Source organism: Pristis pectinata, chromosome 1 (assembly GCF_009764475.1).
Source record: "Pristis pectinata isolate sPriPec2 chromosome 1, sPriPec2.1.pri, whole genome shotgun sequence".
Lineage (NCBI taxonomy): Eukaryota > Metazoa > Chordata > Chondrichthyes > Rhinopristiformes > Pristidae > Pristis > Pristis pectinata.
In genome coordinates this window covers 3,171,900-3,195,674 of record NC_067405.1, presented here as the reverse complement: position 1 = coordinate 3,195,674, position 23,775 = coordinate 3,171,900, and the positions used below count along the sequence as shown (strand labels likewise).

The window sequence follows — 23,775 nt, the reverse complement described above, 5'->3', positions numbered from 1 at the left end:
ATGCATCTCTCAACCAAAATACAGCAGCATGGTAACATAGCGGTTAGCGTAACACTATTACAGCACCAGCGACCCAGGTTCAATTCCTGCCGCTGTCTGTAAGGAGTTTGTACATTCTCCCTGTGACTGCATGGGTTTCCTCTGGGTGCTCCGGCTTCCTCCCACGTTCCAAAGACATACGGGTTAGGAAGTTGTGGGCATGCTATGTTGGTGCTGGAAGTGTGGCGACACTTGCGGGCTGCCCCCAGAACACTCTACACAAAAAGATGCATTTCACTGTGTGTTTTGATGCACGTGACTAATAAAGAAATCTTATCTAAATTACTAAAACTGATATTGTTTTTTTTAAATCCATAAATTCTGACGCTTCCATGGGCATTCCACAAGTTAGGAAAATTGCAACGGAGAGATTAATCTGAAGGATTTCAGGTGACAGTGTGGCTTCCAAATACCAGACATTCAAGGCACCATATGGGCTCTGACGCACTTAACCTCTCCCAAGAGACTAGGAAATACTGATCAGATGAAGTGGAGAGGAATGTAGAGCTAGCTCGGTGGCATTATGGACCTTGCCTTTCAATCTACCATTATGCCTGAACAGAATTCACTGATAAGCAGGTACACGTTATATTTTAAAAATATTTATTATTTTTGGATTGGAATGTCCCAGAAAATCTTGGAACAGACTTATCTCACAATTGCCATTCTCGTGCCACTCACTGGGATACCAGGAGGTGAAAGGGAATTTCCAGCAAAGTGTCCTGGAGGTGCTTCAGAACCTCAGGGGCCCTGAGTCTAGTGACAAACAGGCTGGGGTATGTTAAGGCAGAGTGAAGTGCTGGGTGGGCACACACCAATACTGGCCAGCTGCCAGAGAGCATGCAGCCATGCAAGAATGAGCTGATGGCTGATCAGTGTTTGAGCAAGGCCCTGGGCTGGAACACAGGCAGCCAAAGCAGGATACAAGAGGACAGATGCCCTCGAACCTCTGATCTGCCCTGACAGATAGAAACGACTGCAGAACATAATGAAGGGGAATGATGGAAAGCAGCCCAGGGATGGTTGAATGCAGGGACAGCCCACCCAGAGATGGTTAAGCTCCAGACTTTCCACCCTTACTGCCACGCAGGGTGACACTTCCAACTGTGCCTGGCGAATACAGAACTGGCACCTCCACAGAATCCACTGGTTCCTACTGGAAGCTCACTCGACCAAACCTCACAGGTGACACATGGAGCTACCTCCTTTCGGAGCTCTCCAGGACATTGGGAAGGTGGAGAAGGGTTCCACTGGTCACCCAGTGACAAATCTATGTAAACAAGGAACTTTGGATGCAAGATGGGAGGGATAGATTAAAAGAAAGATGTCCAGGGCTGGAGAGCAGGATGTTGATAGGGAGGAGAGAGGCAGAACTGAAAGTTGGATGGGGAACAGTGCAAGTATTGGAGGTGACGGAGCCAACTATTGCTTTCGTGTTCAGTTGGGTCCGAGCTATTCCTCATTTCAATGCAGTGAAGCGAGGCACAACTGAAAGCTTCTGGGAAAGGAAATGAATGGGAGATGTACAAATCCTGTCAAACTGACACTGGATATGATTAGGGAGGAATAGCAAAGACAGATTTGACGTCAGAATTCGTTGCACTCCAGATGAGTTCTCAGTGGATCAGCTCAAGGGAAAGGGACAGCTACATTCTAGGAGGTGGACAAATGGCACTGGACTGATCCCACAAGAGAGATATGAAGAGAAAAAATAGCAAACTGTCCAGCCATCCTCTGCAGATCCCAGTACAGCTTCCCACGCGATGCACGCCCTGGATATCCCAACAGTCTTCTTCATGCGACTGCTCAGCCAACCTCCTGCAGTTCAGTGTCACCCACTGGTAGAGGGCTACAGAAATGGGGGCCACCTGTTGCCATCTTCCTTGCAAACATCTCAGAGAGACACGGGCGTACAAATCTCTCCCATCCCTCACGACTGCAGCAGTGGCGATGTTCCAGCCAGACGGCCTGGGCAGGTGGGAGGTCACTGCAGTCACTGAGGAGGCAGAGGGATTCCCCGAGGATCGGTCACCTGCCCTTCCTGGAGATTCTTGACCAGTTGGGCCAGCCAACGCTTGGTGGTGGTGTCATCCTTCAGCACCTGGGCGAACGTGGTGTCCTTCAACTGGTCAGGCAAGCACTGTCGCAGTGCCTCTCTCGCCCTGCCAAATCCAAATAAGACACTCTGAACCACATCAGAACAAGTGGTTGGCACTCACACAGTGCATAGAACATAGCACATTATGGCACTGGACAGGCCATTTGGCCCACGATGTTGTGCCATTCTTGATGCCAATTTACACTAAATGTCCTCCTCCTGTGAATCATCCCTATCCCTCCATTCCCTTCATATTCATGTGTCTATCTAAAAGCATCCTAAACTCCACCAAACTGCCTGCTTCCACTCCTACCCCAGTAATCCATTCCAGGCACCCACCACTCTGTGTAAAAAAAAACTTGCCCCTCACATTGTTTAAACTCCACCCCCCCCCCCCCACCCCCAACCTTAAAAGCATGTCCTCTGGTGTTTGACATTTCTACCCTGGGGAAAAAATTCTGACTGTCTACCCTATCTATGCCTCTCATAATTTTAAAAAACTCCATCAGGTCTCCCCTCAGCCTTCAACGATCCAGGGAGAACAACCAGTTTGTCTAACCTTTCCTTATAGCTCATACCCTCTGGTAAATCCTGGTAAACCTCTTCTGCACCCTCTCCACACCCTTCCTATAATGGGGCGACCAGAACTGCACACTACTTCAAGTGCTGTATACAGCTGCAGCATGACCTTCCTTTACTCTAATACTCAACACCCCTACCAATGAAAGCAAGCATGCCATATGCCTTCTTTACCACCTTACCCACTCGCGTAGTCACTTTCAATGAATTATGGACTTTGAACCCAAGACCCCTCTGTACTTCAATGCCATTAAGGGGCCTACCATTTACTGCACACTTTCTCCTTTCATTTAACCTCCTAAGGTGCAACACCTCATACTTGCAGATTGAATTCCATCAGCCCAGATCTTTAACTGATGTATATCCCACTGTGTTCTTTGATAGTCCTTTACACCGTCCACAGCTCCACCAGTCTCAGTGTCATCCGCAAGTTTGCTAATCCACCCACTGGGAGGTAATCTCACCCTCAGCAATGAAATCACTACCGGCAGCATGGTTAAAAAGGCATGTGGTGTATTGTCCTTCATCAATCGGGGAACTGAATGTAGGAGCCGAGAGGTAACATTGCAGCTATATAGGACACTGGTCAGACCCCACTTGGAGTACTGTGTTCAATTCTGGTCGGCTCACTACAGGAAGGATATGGAAGCCATAGAAAGGATGCAGAGAAGATTTACAAGGATGCTGCCTGGATTGGGGAGCGTGCCTTATGAAAACAGGTTGAGGGAATTCGGCCTTTCCTCTTTGGAGCGACGGAGGATGAGGGGGGACCTGATAGAGGTGTATAAGATGATGAGAGGCATTGATCGTGTAGATAGTCAGAGGCTTTTTCCCAGGGCTGAAATGGTGGCCACAAGAGGACACAGGTTTAAGGTGCTGGGGAGTAGGTACAGAGGAGATGTGAGGGGTAAGTTTTTTTTTTACTCAGAGTGATGAGTGCGTGGAATGGGCTGCCGGCAATGGTGGTGGAGGTGGATACGATAGAGTCTGTTAAAAGGCTTTTGGATAGGTACATGGAGCTGAGAAAGATAGAGGGCTATGGGTAAGCCTAGTAATTGCTAAGGTAGGGACATGTTCAGCACATCTTTGTGGGCCAAAGGGCCTGAATTGTGCTGTAGGTTTTCTATGTTTCTATCTACAGTTCCTTGCCTGGGTGCCTCCCAAACCCAGGACCCCTACCAGCTAAAAAGACAAGGGCAGCAGGCAGAAGGGAACATCACCAAGTCATACACCAGTTTGGCTTAGAAATATTTCAGATTTCTGAACGATCCATGAACACTACCTCATTATTCCTTTCTCTTGCACTATTTATTTACCTTTGTAATTTATAGATTTTGTCTATGCACTGTACTGCTGCCACAAAATAACACATTTCACATCATATGTCAGTGATAGCAAGTCTGATTCTGATCACCGTTCCTTCATCGTCACTGGGTCTGAGTGCTGGAACTCCCTCCCCAACAGCACTCTGGGCCCACCGTCACTTCTCAAACAGCAGCAGCTCATCAGCAGTTTGTCAAGAGCAACAGGGATTGGACAATTAATGCTGAATTTGCCAGGGACACCCAAATCCAGCAGTGGAAAAAAAATCATGAGATGTGCAGTGAATAATATTAATTGAAAAAGTCAAAAATCTGCAAGTATTGGAATAACATTTGTAGCCTGACCCCAGAGCTTAGTGTCCCACACTGTGCATACTCAACCTCACTAATGTAGCTCCTGTCTTGCACTGATCAGGGAAAGTTAACGGCTGACATGGGAAGGATTCAACGATCAGGTTTGGGTCCAAGACACACAGAGCAATGGGCTGTGGTCCTGACTTCATTCCTGGGAGACCCTCCTTTATCCCGCTCGATTAACAGTAAAAGTCATTCCCAGAGGGATTGCAATGCAAAGTACAGATGTAGGGAAGGGAGTTGGGAGAGGGGGGGCAAGAGGGGGTGGGTCAGAGAGTGGGGGAGGGGGGCAGGGAATGAGAGAGAAGTGCAGGAGGGTCATAGAGGGGTGAGGGGGGTTCAGAGAGGGGAGGGTCGGGGGGAGGTGGCGGGAGGGTCAGAGAGAGGGGGTAGGGGCGGGCGGGTCGGGGAGGGGAAGGGAGAGGTCAGAGAGGGGAGGGAAGTGGAAGGGTTAGAGCAGAGAGAGAGGGGGAGGGAAAGAGAGCAGAGAGAGAGGGGGAGGGAAGAGTTGGGTCAGAGGGAGGAGGGGAGGGGGCAGGAGGGCGAGAGGGAGTTGTCCTGGGCCAGTGCTAGCTGCCGACGTTGATACAGTCAATCACCACAATGGGACATGATCATGTCAACCTAGGGCAGGCGAACCATCTCAGCTTGTGGCATCAGTTCACCATCATGTTCTAATCCCCTGCACTTCTTCCATTGGGAAGGCTGTGAAGACCCTTCCTCCCTCTTGCTACTGTATTTTGGTCACTGCAGGGTGACCCCTGCTAACACTGGACTCACCGTGGGTTGTCAGAGAGACGTAGATAGCAACGGACAACGTGTTTCAACAATCTGGCCGAGGGTTCTTTGGACAACTGGAGCACCATCTTACCCTGTGTATGACAAGACTGTGTTAGTGCAACTTCAGGGGCTGCTGGGGAACCCGCTTCACCCCATCCTCCTGGCAGTGCCGTTCCTTGCTGGGATTACAAGTCCCATGAGTGCCAGGGTCACACCTCAATCTACAGATAGCAGTAAACCCATTCAACTATTTCTGCATGGGTCAGACTGCATCTATGGAGGGAAATGGACAGTTGATGTTTTGGGTCAAGACCCTTCATCTGGACTGGAAAGAAAGAGGGGAGGTAGCTGGTATAAAAAGGTGGGAGGGAAGCGGTGGAGCAAAAGCTGGCAGGTGGATCTTGGTGAGGGGGTGATAGGCAGATAGGAAGATTCCATCATCTTCAGCCCTTTGTCACTTCCACCTATCACCTCCCAGCTTCTGACATCACTCCCACTCTCACCCCCCTCCCCTCACCTGGACTGTTTCCTTACAGGGATTATTAAAAGGGATCTTTAAGATGCCATAGGTAAATAAAACTTTTTAGGAAAAACAGTAGAATAATAAAACCTCAAAGGAGAAAGAAAGTAAACATCAAGATTAAGCAGCACAGTAGTGTAGCGGTTAGCGTAACGCTATTACAGCGCCAGCGACCCTGGTTCAATTCCGGCCACTGTCTGTAAGGAGCTTGTACGTTCTCCCAGTGTCTGCGTGGGTTTCCTCCGGGTGCTCCGGTTTCCTCCCACATTCCAAAGACGTACAGATTAGGAAGTTGTGGGTATGCTATGTTGGCGCCAGAAGCGTGGTGACACTTGCAGGCTGCCCCCAGCACATTCTCAGTAACACAAAAAGATGTATTTCACTGTGTGTTTCAATGTACGTGTGACTAATAAGTAAATAAGATTGGGATCAAGAGAGAGCAGATCCAAGTACATTAACAAACTGAATTATTAATAGTGAAATGGAATTCATACATAGATATAGTATCAATACCTACATTTGAGATCAAAATGTCTCAGAGATATTTGATGAATACTTCACATCAGCCCGGAATATTGGAGGGAAAGTAAACAGTGAAGTGTTTTAGAGTGAGGGAAACAATATCAAGACTAATTTAAAAAATATTTAAAAGAAATTATTTAATCTGAAGGAAGACAAAACCCTAAAGTCTGATGGGATTCAATCAAACAAGCAATTTACTAAACTGTAGAAATTTCATTAGAGGTTCTATTGTATGCTAGAGGACTCGATCAAGGCAAACACAGGACCCATGTTTACAAAGGCAGGCAGATCAAATCTGGTAGTTTCTGGATTATCGGTTTAAAATTAAATGTTATAGCAGGGCACTTAGTAAGCTTTAACGTAATCAAGCAAAGTCAACATTGTTTTGTGACAGGAAAACCACATTTGGCAAATGTACTGGAGTTACTTGGAGTAACATGTGGCCATGAATAAAAAGGGAAGTGGGGGATGTACTATACCCAGATTTCCAGACAGTGTTTGATGAACTGCACCATAGTTTGTGGAAAATAAATGCTCATGGTGTAGAAGACGTGGATAGAAGATTGACTAGCTGACAGGAAGCAGAGAGCAAGCATAAATGGATCTTTCTCTCCTTATCAAGATGTAACGAGTGATGTACTGTAGGGATCAGCACTTGGCCTTCAACTTTTTAGTTATTTAAAAAATGAATGAAGGCACCAAAGGCGTGGTTGTTAAATTTGACGATGAGGCAAAGATGAGCAGGGAGCTAAGTTCTGACGAGGACGCAGGGCGACAGAGAGCTTTAGAAAGGTTGAGTGAGTGGGCAAAGATCTAGCAAATGGAGTATGTGAGAAAACGTGAAATTGTGCATTCGCAACCCAGAGTGGAGACAGGGCCACATTCAGTCCCTCAACTCACCAGGATCATGGCCACGTGAGAGAATCGTTCGTAGGTTTGACAGATATAAGCCAGTCCTGTGTCATCCAGCAGAATCTTCTGTAGGATGAAAGTTGCCACCTAGGTTCCAGAAGCAGGGAGGTTATACAGATCACAAAACATAGCCAGAGCATTTAACCCATTAGCCAGTTCAGCTTTTCTCAGACCCATAACTACAAATCCCCCTTCTAACTTTTGAACACAGATGGACTCAAAAGATGCCAAGCAGCACGACACGGTTCATCAGTAGAAAGGATACAATTGACCCAATAACGTAGGAACTTGGAACACAAGTAAATAGCAGAAGATCACTCAGCTCCCAAAAGCCTGCACTGCCATTGAACATGATTATGCCTGATTTATGCTGGCCTCAACTCCTCTTCTGTGCTTGTTCCTCATAATCCTCAATTTCCAGTATTTATCTATCTCCACCTTAAACATATCTAATGATCTAGCCTCTAGTGAATTCCAGAGATTCACTACCCCATGAGAAGGAATTCCTACAATCCCAGCACACTGCATGCAAGGAGACAACCAGAGAGCTGGAATGTGTTTACAGTTTACATTAGAGTAGGGGTGTTATACAATCCCTAACTCAGCAAGAATCCTTCATTGGCCTATGAAGGGGTTAACAAAGCGTAAGTGGAGTGGGGATGATGAGGTCTCAATGCAACTACATTACTTGAAGGTGCTTTACTTTGGAGGTGCTTTAATTGAACTCTTCCAAACATACCTGTCACCAGCTGTCCTTGCATACATGTATTACTACCTTAATCACAAAAACCACCTTTAGAATCAGCTAGGTTTCCGGTAGCATTTGCAATGTGCTTATTACCTCTTCTAGAGGATGAGTTATGCAAAAAATGAAAACTACAACTCACTGTGCTCAAAACCACAAAGGGGCTAGAGACTGTGAAATGAGGAAAACTGCTCCCATTGGGAGAAGAGTCGACAGATTTAAAATGACTGGTTAAAAAGCCAGAGTGAGAGGAGAAGAAACTTCCACACAGCAAGCTGAGGTGATCTTGAATTACTGGCTGGATATTGGTAGAAACAGATTTAATCTTCACTTTCAAAATGGATTTGGATACTTGAGAACCACAAAACCACAGGGAGCAGGAGAATATGGATTGCTTTTGCAGAGAGCCAGCATGGGCTTGATGGGGAAAACGGCTTCCTTCCATTCTGTAACGATTCCCTTCAATTCTTACCGTTTTGGACAATTCACTTCCTGACTCCATGATACGTAGACAGAGAGGAATAATTTCTGTTGTCAAAAGGAAGTTGATGACTTCTTGTTCATCTGTTTTTACCAAGGCTCCTGCAGAAAAGAAAAGATTTAAACAGAGAGTCAGTCTGGGATTGGATATGCTCTGATGAGCCATAAAGTCAAGCACCATTTCCTTTGTGTAAACACACTGCCCAGTGTGTGACCGAGTCACCTGGGGCAGTGTGATCTACTTTTAACACTGACCTGTGCTAGAAACCACAGAGATCAGGAAGACAATGGACAGGACATAGGGACAGAGTTGGCACGAAGGAGAATGGAACAAACAGGAGTTTTGATAACAGATGGGGGCTGGAGGAAGCTTGGTACAGTTTCTAGCTTGTGTGGAACACACACACGAGAACACCCTCTTCAGTGAGGCACCAAAGAGAGGTTAGTAAACCTGCTCACCTATGACACCCAGGCTGGTGAGTCGCAGATACTCGAAGGGTCTTGTTTTGCTTACAGTGTGCAAGAACGGATAGAGGAAGAGTGGGATGTGAGCTGCAAGGAATGCTGACCTGGAACACAAGGAAAACACAATTCATCACCAGCCAGGTCCGCATCGTAAAATAAATCAATAGATTCACCAGAAAAACATTAAGATATAACCAATGAATTATACAGGCAAGGTTATATGGACTTGGTATACAAACAGAAAATTCTAGGTATATTTCAGGGGTCAGACAGCATCCACAGAACTAGAAAGAGTCTACACTTCAGGTCAATAATCTCACTCCCTCTCTCCACAATGCCACTTAAACTGCTGAGTATTTCAAGCATTACCTGTTTTATTTCAGATGTCCATCAGCTGCAGTATTTTGCTCTTTGATTAGGAGTTTTTTTTTCAGCCTTGTAATCCCAAGTAGGAAAAATTAACAAACAATCGAAATGAACAGACTCGAGGGGTGAATGATCTCCCCCTCTCTTCCTATGTTCTGAGACTACCAGGGCAAGCAATCTGACAGTTACACTGGTACTCGCCAGAACCAATTCTCCCTGCAGATTTCTTTTGAGATAATTTCTTGGTTTGTGGGTTCAGAGGGATGTAAATCTCCCCAAGGCCAATAGTTGTAGCTCAAGTCCCACTCCTGAGAGAAGCCCCAAAATTTAGGCTGTCCCTTCAGTGCAGTACTATGGGAGGTGCTGACTGATACAGGTGCCGCTTTTTGGAATGGATGTTAGACCAAGGTCCCAGTCACACTTCCATGGGTGTAAAAGATTCCACAAAACCATTTTGAAGAGCAGGGGTTTTCCCCAAGTCCTGACCAACATCATTAAAAAATATTATCTGGTCATTAACACACTGTTATTAGTGTGTAAACTGGGTATCCCATATCCTACAAAGGAGCTATAACTATACTCTGGAGTCCTTCATTGATGGTGACATCCTGATAGGAATGCAAAACATACAAGGCAAATGCAAATTTTCTTTGTTCATTTCAACAAGGTGAGATTTCTGGGCATTGAGAACATGACCCAATTTTTGGGCAACCAATTCCAACCAAGCATTGCAGTGTCAGTATAAGCCCCAACTCTACAATGCAACAGTGACATTTCACTTCACATCAACTACTGGTCTGTCAAGTCAGACTGAACAGAAAAGTGAACAAACCCACAAGAAGCTGGAGGAACTCAGCAGATCAGGCAGCATCTATGGAGGGAAATGCACAGCTGATGTTTCGGGTTGAGACACTCCAGATGAAGGATCTCGGCCAGAAACATCGACTGTCCAGTTCACTCCCCGGATGCTGCCCGACCCGCTGAGTTCCTCCAGCTTTTTGTGTGTTGCTCCAGATTCCAGCATCTGCAGTCTCTTGAGTCTCCAGAAGTGAACAAACTTGCATTGATACAAGCAATTTCACATCTCAAACCACTTCACTTCTCAGCCCTGTTTTATGTAGAGAAAGGACTAATTTAATCAGTTGAAATCTGAACTGCTGGGAGCAATTCTTGAAGGGCTTAAACAGCAGGAAAATTCCCGGCTCTTCAAAAAGTCCCAAAGGACTTCCTGCATCCAATGGAACTGTTTGGTAGTATCCCTTAGTACCCTCCTCGCCAATCCAGAACATGCACTGAAATTCTGGCATGAACCATGAACTTGAGGTGAGAGTTTTAGTGAATGACATGTAGCTTGGCTCATTCACAGAATAGCTGTCATGTTTTCCACATTTAATTTCAAGATTGCTTCAACGTGCCTTGGGATGATCCATAATTGGGAAGGGTACCATAGAAACGCAATTCTTTTATTATTTATTTTTCTACACATCCAAGAGGGGTGGTTGGGTCCACTGAAGGCCCAGTACAGAGGAATCCAATGCAAGCCAAAAGCAGGCTCAGATCACCCAGGCGAGTTCAAAGAGAAAAAGAAAATAGGGAAACTGATACGATTACCTGGTTTCTGGGTGTGAGGCAACACATTGCAATAATGCGAGTGCATTGCATACGCGGTTAGACTGATGAGCTGTCAGGGTTGGAGGGTTGATAGAAGGGTAAATATTTACAATTTCCTAGAGGAAAACAAAAGGAATAAAAAGGTTAATCAGAAGGACGAAGAGAAGGGAGAGGACCACAGAGTTACACTGAATACCACCTGTCAGTGATAGGATAGCCTCAGTAAGATTACACTGAATCGAGTTTGCAGACCACAGCACCAAACAGCAGCCCCCCCCCATCACAGGTTTTCCCAAGCTGTAGATGCAAAGCTTAGTAAATAGCAGCAAAAAAAAACTTGAAAGCTTCGCTCTGCCATCGACCATGAACAACTGACTGAAGATTCCCCTCCACCATGGACAACTGACTGAAGATTCCCCTCCACCATGGACTGTGGACAACTGACCAAAGATTCCCCTCCACCATGGACAACTGACTGAAGATTCCCCTCCACCATGGACTGTGGACAACTGACCAAAGATTCCCCTCCACCATGGACAACTGACTGAAGATTCCCCTCCACCATGGACTGTGGACAACTGACCAAAGATTCCCCTCCACCAGGGATCATGGATAAATTGACCAAAGACTCTCACCATGGGTAAACAAAGTTGGCCTGGTCAGAGCAGAGCCCTGCAAGTACCTCACACTGTGGCCGTGGTCCCACACACAGTCGACACTTGCACTGCACGTCTCCTTAAACACAACCCTTTGCCTTTCATTCCTGCTACATCCAAAAGGTGCTTGATTCTTTTAAAATGTATCCCCTGGATAATGTTCAAACTGCACTTTAGGTTCGTTAAACAAAAGATGAGATCAGCGGACAATCTGGCAACTAGACAGAAATCATTAATCCCTCTCACAAGTTCCTGCCAATAAATGGAATGCAAAAATCTTCTCAGCTCCATTACAGCATCTTTCCATAGTGCTCCATCAAATAGGTCCAGAGGCAGATATAACCTAGGTTAGTAGAGAAAAAAGGTGCCCCCTCACTGTCCTATCAAGCAACACAGGGTAGATAAACAGCAGAGCTCTTACTACACTACCCCTTCAAACCCTCGCAGGATAGGGTAACAGAGGTGAGTTGCAGAGTAAAGCTCCTTCTATACTGCTTCATCAAACACACCCTATTTTGACACAGAGTATTACCTGCAGTAGGGCAGCGATGGTTCCAAAGGAGTGCCAGAGCATGGGGGCCAGGTCAGGAACAGACTCTCGCTTCTTACTGAGTTCTAACAAGGCATTCTCACGGGTCTCAGGGCTCGACAGCTCATTGATCCACTGATAAATCTTCTCTCGATCCACCTGAGCCAGTGCAGTAACTGGCTGTGAGCGGGTCCAAAAGAAAAAATAATTACTAGAACAGCATTTACCAACTTATAGCAGGAAATGGCAATTAAACAGAGAAGATAATGGAGAGATTCTGAGTACGATTCGTCCAATTGCAGAGTCTAAAACCCAGGGTATAGTCTCAGCATAAGGGCTGGGCCATTGAGGACTAAGATGTGTAATCTCTGCCTCAGAGGTTTAGGAATGGTCAGTCGAGAATATTCAGAACCAAAATCGATGGAATTTTAGATGCCAACCTGATCAAGGGATGAAAAGATTAGGCTAAAGTGTGGAGCGGATTTGGAAGATCAGGCTTGAAGGGCCACATGACTTAATCCTCCACATATTCTTGTTAGCCATGATCTCTTGAACAGCAGAGCAAGTGTGAGACCTTCTCTTACTTCTGCTTCTTACATTCTTAACCCGTGACATGAAGGGAGCACTGTACTTGATATTCAGGAGCACTGTCAAAGATTCTGTCTTTGTACAAGACATACTGCAGAAGTTAAAAAGCTCCCAAAGCCATATTTTGAAGATCAACAGGGCTGAATTATAGAAATATAGAAAACCTACAGCACGATTCAGGCCCTTCGGCCCACAAAACTGTGCCAAACATGTCCCTACCTTAGAAATTACTAGGCTTACCCACAGCCCTCTATTTTTCTCAGCTCCATGTATCTATCCAAGTCTCTTAAAAGACCCTATTGTATCCGCCTCCACCACCGTTGCCGGCAGCCCATTCCACGCACTCACCACTCTCTGAGTAAAAAAAATTACCCCTGACATCTCCTCTGTACCTACTCCCCAGCACCTTAAACCTGTCCTCTTGTGGCCATCATTTCAGCCCTGGGAAAAGCCTCTGACTATCCACACGATCAAAGCCTCTCATGCACCTCTATCAGATCACCTCTCATCCTCCGTCGCTCCAAGGAGAAAAGGCCGAGTTCACTCAACCTGCTTTCATAAGGCATGCTCCCCAATCCAGGCAACGTAAATCTCTTCTACACCCTTTCTACGGCTTCCACATCCTTCCTGTAGTGAGCCGACCAGAATTGAGCACAGTACTCCAAGTGGGGTCTGACCAGGGTCCCATATAGCTGCAACATTTCCTCTCGGCTCCTAAATTCAATTCCACATTTGATGAAGGACAATACACCGTATGCCTTCTTAACCACAGAGTCAACCTGTGCAGCCGCTTTGAGTGTCCTATGGACTCGGACCCCAAGATCCCTCTAATCCTCCACACTGCCAAGAGTCTTACCATTAATACTATACTCTGCCATCATATTTGACCTACCAAAATGAACCACTTCACACTTATCTGAGTTGAACTCCATCTGCCACTTCTCAGCCCAGTTTTGTATTCTATGTCCCGCTGTAACCTCTGACAGCCCTCTATACTATCCACAACACCTCCAACCTTTGTGTCATCAGCAAACTTACGAACCCATCCCTCCACTTCCTCATCCAGGTCATTTCAAGCCCTGCCCAACGCTCTAAGAGGAATTGAGCTGTGATCGAGTGAGGGGTGCGACAGGCTTGAGGGGCCAAGTTGAGGGGCAGGCATGGTAGTGTTGCGGTTAGAGTAATGCTATTACAGCGTCGGCGACCCGGGTTCAATTCCAGCCGCTGTCTGTAAGGAGTTTGTACGTTCTCCCTGTGTGTCAGCATGGGTTTCCTCCAGGTGCTCCGGTTTCCTTCCACATTCCAAAGACGTACGGGTTAGGACGTTGTGGGCATGCTATGTTGGCGCCAGAAGCGTGGCGACACTTGCGGGCTGCCCCCAAAACACTCTACGCAAAAGATGCATTTCACTGTGTTTCGATGTACATGTGACGAAGAAAGATATCTTATCTTATTTACAAAAATCACAAAGAGTAAGGGTCCCAGAACAGATCCCTGAGGCACACCACTGGTCACCAACCTCCATGTAGAATATGACCCGTGAACAACCACTCTTTGCTGAGGGGGGCCAATATCCTTGCAGGCAGGTTTGCTAGGGTGTTTCAGGAAGGTTTAAACTAGCTTGTGAGGGGAATGGGAACCAGAGGGGTAGGTCAGAGGAAGCAGTGGATGTGGAAACGTCAGATCTAACACGTAGAGAGGCTTTGAGGAAGGAGAAGCAGAGTACAGGGTATAAAAGTAGAAAGGTAGATGGGCTAAAGTGCATTTACTTAAATGCAAGAAGTATCAGGAATAAGGGTGATGAACTGACAGCTTGGATAAGTACATGGGACTATGATATTGTGGCTATTGCAGAGACTTTGCTGTCACCAGGGCAGGAATGGATATTGAATATTCCTGGATTTCAGTGTTTTAAAAGGGATAGGGAGGGGGGCAGGAGGAGGGGTATTGATACTGATCAGGGATACTACTACAGCTGCAGAAAGGGTGGATAATGTAGAAAGATCCTCTCTAGAGTCAGTATGGTGGAAGTTAGGAACAAGAATAGAGCAGTTACTCTACTACTCTACTGGGAGTATTCTATAGCCCCCACCCCCATAGCAGCAGGAATACCGAGGAGCAGATTGGGAGGCAGATTTTGGAAAGGTGCAAGAATAACAGGGTTGTTATCATGGGAGACTTCAACTTCCCAAATATCGATTGGCACCTGCTTAGTGCCAAAGGTTTAGACGGGGCAGAGTTTGTTAAGTGTGTCCAGGACAGATTCCTGTCACAGTATGTTGACAGGCCGACTAGAGGGAATGCCATATTAGATCTAGTATTAGGTAATGAACTAGGTCAGGTGACAGATCTATCGGTGGGTGAGCATCTGGGGGACAGTGACCACGCTTTAGCATTGTCATGGACAAGGATAGGAGCAAAGAGAACGGGAAGATATTTAATTGGGAAAGGGCAAATTATGAGGCTATAAGGCTAGAACTTGAGAGTGTAAATTGGGATGACATTTTTGAAGGGAAATGTACTATGCAGATGTGGTCGTTGTTCAGGGATCTCTTGCAGGATGTTAGGGATAAATATGTCCCGGTGAGGCAGAGAAGGAATGGCAGGGTGAAGGAACCATGGGTGACAAGAGAGGTGGAACAACTAGTTAGGAAGAAGGCTGCAGCATACATAAGGTGTAAGCAGCAAGGATCAGATAGGGCTTGTGAGGAATATAGAGTAGCAAGGAAGGAACTTAAGAAGGGGCTGAGGAGAGCAAGAAGGAGACATGAAAAGGCTTTAGCAAGTAGGGTGAAGGAGAATCCCAAGGCTTTTTTCTCGTACGTGAAGAGCAGAAGGATGACAAGAGTAAAGGTAGGTCTGATTAGAGACAAAGGCAGGAAGATGTGCCTGGAAGCTGTGGAAGTGCGTGAGGTTCTCAATGAATACTTCTCTTCAGTATTCACCAAGGCACCAAGGAGAGGGGCCTTGATGATGCTGAGGACAGTGTTGGTAAGGTTAATGTTCTAGAACGTGTAGATATCAAGAGAGAGGATGTGTTGGAGCTGTTAGAAAACATTAGGACCGATAAGTCCCCGGGGCATGACAGAATTTTTCCCAGGCTGCTTTGCGAGGCAAGGGAGGAGATTGTTGAACCGTTGGCTATGATCTTTGAGTCCTCGTTGTCCAAGGAAATGGTACCGGAGGATTGGAGGGTGGCGAATGTTGTCCCCTTATTCAAAAAAGGTAGTAGGGATAGTCCAGGGAATTAAAGACCAGTGAGCCTTACGTCTGTGGTGGGCAAGCTGTTGGAAAGAATTCTAAGAGATAGGATCTATGAGCATATAGAGAAGCATGGACTGATTAGGGACAGCCAGCATGGCTTTGTGAAGGGACGATCATGTCTCACAAGCCTGATAGGGTTCTTTGAGGAGGTGACCAGGAAAATTGATGAGGGTAGTGCAGTAGATGTGGTCTACATGGATTTTAGTAAGGGGTTTGACAAGGTTCCACATGGTAGGCTTCTTCAAAAGGTCTGAGGGCATGGGATCCTGGGAGGCTTGGCTGTATGGATTCAGAATTGGCTTGCTTGTAGAAAGCAGAGGGTTGTGGTGGAGGGGGTGCATTCAGATTGGAGGGCTGTGACTAGTGGTGTCCCACAAGGATCAGTTCTGGGACCTCTACTTTTCGTGATATTTATTAATGACTTGGATGAGGGGGTAGAAGGGTGCGTTAGCAAGTTTGCAGATGACACAAAGGTCAGTGGTGTTGTGGATAGTGTGGAGGGCTGTCGAAGCTTGCAGAGGGACATAGATAGGATTCAGAGCTGGGCTGACAAGTGGCAGATGGAGTTCAATCCAGAGAAGTGTGAGGTGGTACACTTTGGAAGGACAAACTCCAAGGCAGAGTACAAGGATAATGGCAGGATTCTGGGTAGTGTGGAGGAGCAGAGGGATCTGGGGGTTCATATCCACAGATCACTGAACGTTGCCTCACAGGCGGATAGGGTAGTTAAGAAAGCTTATGGGATGTTAGCTTTCATAAGTCGTGGGATCGAGTTTAAAAAGAGCCGCGAGGTAATGACGCAGCTCCACAAAACTCTGGTTAGACCACACTTGGAGTACTGTGTCCAGTTCTGGTCGCCTCATTATAGGAAGGACGTGGAAGCGTTGGAAAGAGTGCAGAGGAGATTTACCAGGATGCTGCCTGGATTGGGGACCATGCCTTATGAGGAGAGACAGAGAGCTAGGGCTTTACTTATTGGAGGGAAGGAGGATGAGGGGAGACCTGATAGAGGTATACGAGATATTAAGAGGAATATATAGAGTGGACAGCCAGCACCTCTTTCCCAGGGTACCAATGCTCAATACAAGAGGGCATGACTTTAAGATGATGGGTGGGAAGTTCAAGGGAGATATCAGAGGGATGTTTTTCCACACAGAGAGTGGTTGGTGCATGGAATGCGCTGCCTGGGGTGGTGGTGGAGGCTGATACGTTGGTCAAATTCAAGAGATTATTAGATAAGCATATGGAGGAATTTGAAATCAGGGGATATGTGGGAGGAAGGGGTTAGATAGTCTTAGGCGTGGGTTAAGGGTCAGCACAACATGGTGGGCCAAAGGGCCTGTATTGTGCTGTATTGTTCTATGGTTCTAAGCCAGTTCTGGATCCACAAAGCAATGTCCCCTTGGATCCCATGCCTCCTTAATAAGCCTTGCATGGGGTACCTTATCAAATGCCTTGCTGAAATCCATATACACTACATCCATTGCTCTTCCTTCATCAATGTGTTCAGTCACATCCTCAAAAAAATTCAATCAGGCTCGTAAGGCAGGACCTGCCCTTGACAAAGCCACGCTGACTATTTCTAATCATATTATACCTCTCCAAATGTTCATAAATCCTGCATCTCAGGATATCCTCCAACAGCTTACCAACTGCTGAAGTAAGACTCACTGGTCTATAATTTCCTGGGCCATCGCTACTCCCTTTCTTGAATAAAGGAACAACATCCACAACCCTCCAATCTTCTGGAACCTCTCCCATCCCCATTGATGATGCAAAGATCATCACCTCCCACAGTAGCCTGGGGTACATCGCATCCTGTCCCGATGACTTATCCAACTTGACGCTTTCCAAGAGCTCCAGCACATCCTCTTTCTTAATATCTACATGCTCAAGTTTTTCAGTCTGCTGCAAGTCATCACTACAATCATCAAGCTCCTTTTCCATACTGAATACTGAAGTATTAAGTACCTCTGCTATTTCTTCCAGATCCATACATACTTTCCATTTGTTACACTTGATGGGTCCTATTCTTTCATGTCTTATCCTCTTGCTCTTCATATACTTGTAGAATGCCTTGGGGTTTTCCTTATCCTGCCCGCCAAGGCCTTCTCATGGCCTTTCTGGCTCTCCTAATTTCCTTCTTAAGCGCCTTCCTGTTAGCCTTATACTCTTCCAGATCTCTAACATTACCTAGCTCTCTGAACCTTTTGTAAGCTTTTTTCTTCTTGACTAGATTTATTACAGACTTTGTACACCACAGTTCCTGTATCCTCTTGTGACTCTCGTCTCATTGAAACTCACCTATGCAGAAATCCACACAAATATCCCCTCAACATTTACCACATTTCTTCCGTACTTTGCCCTGAGAACATGTTCCCAATTTAAGCTTCCAACTTCCTGCCTGAGAGCCTCATAATTCCCCTTACTCCAATTAAATGCCTTTCTAACTTGTCTGTTCCTATCTCTCTCCAATGCTATTGTAAAGGAGGTAGAATTATGATCACTATCTCCAAAATGCTCATCCACTGAGAGGTCTGATACCTGACCAGGTTCATTTCCCAATACCAAATCAAGTACAGTCTCTCCTCTTGTAGGCTTATCTACATATTGTGTCAAGAAACCTTCCTGAACACACCTAACAAACTCCACTCCATCTAAACCCCTTGCTCTAGGGAAATGCCAATCGATATTTGGAAAATTAAAATTTCCCATCACAACAACTCTGTTATTATCACACCTTTCCAGGATCTGTTTCCCTATCTGCTCCTTGATATCCCTGTTACTATTAGGCGGCCTATAAGAAACACCCAGTAAAGTTATTGACCCCTTCCTGTTCCTAACCTCCACCCAAAGAGACTCCGTAGACAATCCCTCCATGACATCCACCTTTTCTGCAGCCATGGCACTATCTCTGATTGAAAGCGACACCCCCCACCCCTTTTGCCTCCCTACTTGTCCCTCCTTAAACATCTAAAACCCAGCACTTGAATTATCTTGAATCCTGGAAACAAAACTCCAGCAATATGTACAAATGGATTAGGTGGTCATTATTAATTACTAATTGTGAAACTTTGCAGTGCAGCAAGTGGCTGTAGCTCACAGTACTTTAGCATTCACACTGCAGGAGAGCTTTATTGGCTGTAGATTGTTCCATGATATCCCGAGGTTGTGCAAGGTGCTATAGAAATACTGGTTCTTCATTTATTTTCAGGATTGTCCCCACACACAGCACTGACATCCCATTACGATGACCAATAAATTTCCTGAAGCACTTTAAACTTATCCTTGGATTTCCAGTGTACGGGTGCCAATAGGCAATAGACCCAGTGTACCCAGTAGGCTCCATCCACAGAGGCTGGTAAATACAGATTAAATCCAAATGATACCATCCTTGCAATGTTTTCTTCTTAAAAATTCACCAATGTCCTGTTTGGCCTTCCTCAATAGATCAAAAGCCTGTTACATATTCCCTGTGTTCTGCTGTTTCGTATTTTACTCTTATTTAGGTTTCTGTCTTTAATTAGTTATTAATAGTTTTCAGCATTATGAAGAACTTCAGTAGAGTTGAAAGCCACAAGTTACTTTGATGGTAAACTAGTCAGTAGTCAAAGGGCATATACGATTAGGCACGCAATAAAACAGGAAGTTATAATGAACCTTCTTAAAACACTAGTTTGGCTTCGGATGAAATACAGGGTCCAATTCTCCACACTGCACTTGATGTGAAGTTTGGGGAGATAACAGAAGATATTTAGCAAAATAGCTCCAGTGAATAAGCTGGGGTTGGTTGCCTTATAGCAATGAAGATAAACAAGGAATTTGATGGACATGATGAAAATAAAGAATTCAAATATGAGAAAGTTTACAGTCACAGATGTTGAAAACTGGTAGGCACAGATTTGAAAAAGAATCAGAGACCACACAAAGAAATTTTTTTAAAAACATACAACAAGTAGTTAGGATCTGAAATGAAGATCAGAGATAATGTAGCCAGTTAAATAAAGGAGAGAAAGGAAATAGAAGGAAACTCTGACATGGTGAGAAGAGTAGGAAGAGACTTCTGTAATGCAAACACTGGCAAAGAGTAGTTGACCAAATGGCCAATTTCTGTTATTGGTGTGATACTGAGATACAGTGAAAAGCTTTTGTTTGTGTACAATTCAGACAGATCACTCCAAACACAAGTACATCAAGGTAGTAAAAAGGAAAAAAAATAACAGGAAGCAGAATGTGCTACAATTACAGAGAAAGTGCAGTGCAGATAGACAAACTAGCTTCCCCTCCATGGACTCTGTCTATACCTCTCGCTACCTTGGTGAAGCAGCCGGCATAATCAAAGACCCCACCCACCCAGGTCATTCTCTCTTCTCCTCTTCCATCAGGTAGAAGATACAGGAACCTGAGGGCACGTACCACCAGGCTTAAGGACAGCTTCTACCCCACTGTGATAAGACTATTGAACAGTTCCCTTGTACAATGAGATGGACTCTGACCTCATGATCTACCTTGTTGTGACCTTGCACCTTAGTGCACTGCACTTTCTCTGTAGCTGTGACGCTTCGCTCTGTACTGTTATTGTTTTTACCTGTACTACATCAATGCACTCTGTACTGACTCAATGTAACCGCACTGTGTAATGAACTGATCTGTACGATCATTTTGTAAGACAAGTTTTTCACTGTACCTCAGTACAAGTGACAATAATAAACCAACACCTTGTTGTGACCTTGCACCTTATTGTCTACCTGCACTGCACTTCACTGTAGCTGTGACACTTTACTCTGTATTCTGTTATGTGTCTATTTATAATTCAATACCAAGTGCAAGGGACACAATGAGGTAGATTGGACGTGGGGAGGTGAAAGGGGGAGGGAGAGGGTCGAGGGGGGGGGAGGGGGGAAGAGGGTCGGGGGGGGGAGGGGGGAAGAGGGTCGGGGGGGGGAGGGGGGAAGAGGGTCGGGGGGGGGAGGGGGGAAGAGGGTCGGGGGGGGGAGGGGGGAAGAGGGTCGGGGGGGGAGGGGGGAAGAGGGTCGGGGGGGGAGGGGGGAAGAGGGTCGGGGGGGGGAGGGGGGAAGAGGGTCGGGGGGGGAGGGGGGAAGAGGGTCGGGGGGGGGAGGGGGAAGAGGGTCGGGGGGGGAGGGGGGAAGAGGGTCGGGGGGGGGAGGGGGGAAGAGGGTCGGGGGGGGAGGGGGAAGAGGGTCGGGGGGGGGAGGGGGGAAGAGGGTCGGGGGGGGAGGGGGGAAGAGGGTCGGGGGGGGGAGGGGGGAAGAGGGTCGGGGGGGGGAGGGGGAAGAGGGTCGGGGGGGGAGGGGGGAAGAGGGTCGGGGGGGGAGGGGGAAGAGGGTCGGGGGGGGAGGGGGGAAGAGGGTCGGGGGGGGAGGGGGGAAGAGGGTCGGGGGGGGAGGGGGGAAGAGGGTCGGGGGGGGAGGGGGAAGAGGGTCGGGGGGGGAGGGGGGAAGAGGGTCGGGGGGGGAGGGGGGAAGAGGGTCGGGGGGGGGAGGGGGGAAGAGGGTCGGGGGGGGAGGGGGGAAGAGGGTCGGGGGGGGAGGGGGGAAGAGGGTCGGGGGGGGGAGGGGGGAAGAGGGTCGGGGGGGGGAGGGGGGAAGAGGGTCGGGGGGGGAGGGGGGAAGAGGGTCGGGGGGGGAGGGGGGAAGAGGGTCGGGGGGGGAGGGGGGAAGAGGGTCGGGGGGGAGGGGGAAGAGGGTCGGGGGGGGAGGGGGGAAGAGGGTCGGGGGGGGAGGGGGGAAGAGGGTCGGGGGGGGAGGGGGGAAGAGGGTCGGGGGGGGAGGGGGGAAGAGGGTCGGGGGGGGAGGGGGGAAGAGGGTCGGGGGGGGAGGGGGGAAGAGGGTCGGGGGGGGAGGGGGGAAGAGGGTCGGGGGGGGAGGGGGGAAGAGGGTCGGGGGGGAGGGGGGAAGAGGGTCGGGGGGGGAGGGGGGAAGAGGGTCGGGGGGGGAGGGGGGAAGAGGGTCGGGGGGGGAGGGGGGAAGAGGGTCGGGGGGGGAGGGGGGAAGAGGGTCGGGGGGGAGGGGGGAAGAGGGTCGGGGGGGAGGGGGGAAGAGGGTCGGGGGGGGAGGGGGGAAGAGGGTCGGGGGGGGAGGGGGGAAGAGGGTCGGGGGGGGAGGGGGGAAGAGGGTCGGGGGGGGAGGGGGGAAGAGGGTCGGGGGGGGAGGGGAAGAGGGTCGGGGGGGAGGGGGGAAGAGGGTCGGGGGGGGAGGGGGAAGAGGGTCGGGGGGGGAGGGGGAAGAGGGTCGGGGGGGGAGGGGGGAAGAGGGTCGGGGGGGAGGGGGGAAGAGGGTCGGGGGGGGAGGGGGGAAGAGGGTCGGGGGGGGAGGGGGGAAGAGGGTCGGGGGGGGAGGGGGGAAGAGGGTCGGGGGGAAGAGGTCGGGGGGAAGAGGGTCGGGGGGGAGGGGGAAGAGGGTCGGGGGGGGGAGGGGGAAGAGGGTCGGGGGGGGGAGGGGGGGAAGAGGGTCGGGGGGGGGAGGGGGGAAGAGGGTCGGGGGGGGGAGGGGGGAAGAGGGTCGGGGGGGGGAGGGGGGAAGAGGGTCGGGGGGGGGAGGGGGGAAGAGGGTCGGGGGGGGAGGGGGGAAGAGGGTCGGGGGGGGGAGGGGGGAAGAGGGTCGGGGGGGGGAGGGGGGAAGAGGGTCGGGGGGGGGAGGGGGGAAGAGGGTCGGGGGGGGGAGGGGGAAGAGGGTCGGGGGGGGGAGGGGGAAGAGGGTCGGGGGGGGGAGGGGGGAAGAGGGTCGGGGGGGGGAGGGGGGAAGAGGGTCGGGGGGGGGAGGGGGGAAGAGGGTCGGGGGGGGGAGGGGGGAAGAGGGTCGGGGGGGGGAGGGGGGAAGAGGGTCGGGGGGGGAGGGGGGAAGAGGGTCGGGGGGGGGAGGGGGGAAGAGGGTCGGGGGGGGGAGGGGGGAAGAGGGTCGGGGGGGGAGGGGGGAAGAGGGTCGGGGGGGGAGGGGGGAAGAGGGTCGGGGGGGAGGGGGAGGGGAAGAGGGTCGGGGGGGGAGGGGGAAGAGGGTCGGGGGGGGGAGGGGGAAGAGGGTCGGGGGGGGAGGGGGGAGGGGGGAAGAGGGTCGGGGGGGGGGGAGGGGGGAAGAGGGTCGGGGGGGGGGGGAGGGGGGAAGAGGGTCGGGGGGGGAGGGGGGAAGAGGGTCGGGGGGGAGGGGGGAAGAGGGTCGGGGGGGGAGGGGGGAAGAGGGTCGGGGGGGGAGGGGGGAAAGAGGGTCGGGGGGGGAGGGGGGAAAGAGGGTCGGGGGGGGAGGGGGATAGTCCGCAGGCCCCGGCCCCAAACCCTGGCCAAGGCCGCCTTCAGGGAGCCCTCGGCCGCTGGTCCTCCTCCCCCCCGCCCGGTCAGCACTCCCCCCACCCCCCCCGGCGGCCGCCCCGCACTACCCCCCCCCCCGGGCCGGTGCCGCCCCGCACTCACCGCGCCCGCCGCCAGGCTGTGCATCTTCCCCTCCTCCCGCCGCCGCCGCCCGCCCGCATCCACCGAGCCCGGCGCCACCCTCCGACCCCTAAACCCCGCCCAAAAAGTAAACCGCCCGACAAAATCCGCTCCCGGGGACTAAACTCACCCCGGTATAAACAATTAAAAATAAAATCACCTCAGTAACGGCAGCAACCACCGGCCCCGAGAAAATAAATCTGTTATAAGCACGTTACCCCTCCTAACCTTTGCCCTTTCACCTCCCGCCGTGTAATGAGCAGCACTGTTATTTAAAGTTAATCGGTCGGGGATTTTGCTTCAACGCGCCCGGTGGATGAAGCGTCGGCGCCGGGAATTGAAAATAATGTAAAAATAATTAGACGGGGAAACGTTTCCAGGGAGGGGCGGCGCGCCGCCGGTTGGGTTTGGCGCCTTTTCTCGGCGGGGCAGGTAGCCGTTGGGCGCCGCCCCTCCGCCCGGTTACCCGGCGGGTTGGTGCCGCGGGCGGCGATTTAACGCTGG

At 49.5% G+C, this 23,775-nt stretch overlaps 2 protein-coding genes across 4 annotated transcripts in view; both read right to left on the bottom strand.

Annotated features, from left to right (window-relative positions):
* Positions 1-23,775, bottom strand: part of LOC127569523 (ATP-binding cassette sub-family B member 6-like) — a 549,089-nt gene that overhangs the window by 189,076 nt on the left and 336,238 nt on the right. The window lies entirely within an intron of this gene.
* On the bottom strand, positions 626-23,762 carry cnot9 (CCR4-NOT transcription complex subunit 9). Of its 3 annotated transcripts, none has more exons than XM_052014872.1 (8): positions 23,500-23,762; positions 11,982-12,158; positions 10,794-10,909; positions 8,811-8,920; positions 8,344-8,453; positions 7,115-7,213; positions 5,173-5,264; positions 626-2,201 (listed from the first exon to the last, which is right to left on the bottom strand). In XM_052014872.1, the coding sequence occupies exons 2-8, from the start codon at positions 12,021-12,023 to the stop codon at positions 2,033-2,035; spliced, it is 738 nt and encodes a 245-aa protein (XP_051870832.1). In that variant the 5' UTR covers positions 12,024-12,158; positions 23,500-23,762; the 3' UTR covers positions 626-2,032. The 3 variants fall into 3 exon arrangements, with proteins under 3 accessions (XP_051870832.1, XP_051870823.1, XP_051870816.1); XM_052014863.1 differs by having other exon boundaries at positions 23,432-23,577; XM_052014856.1 differs by lacking the exon at positions 23,500-23,762 and adding an exon at positions 23,254-23,327.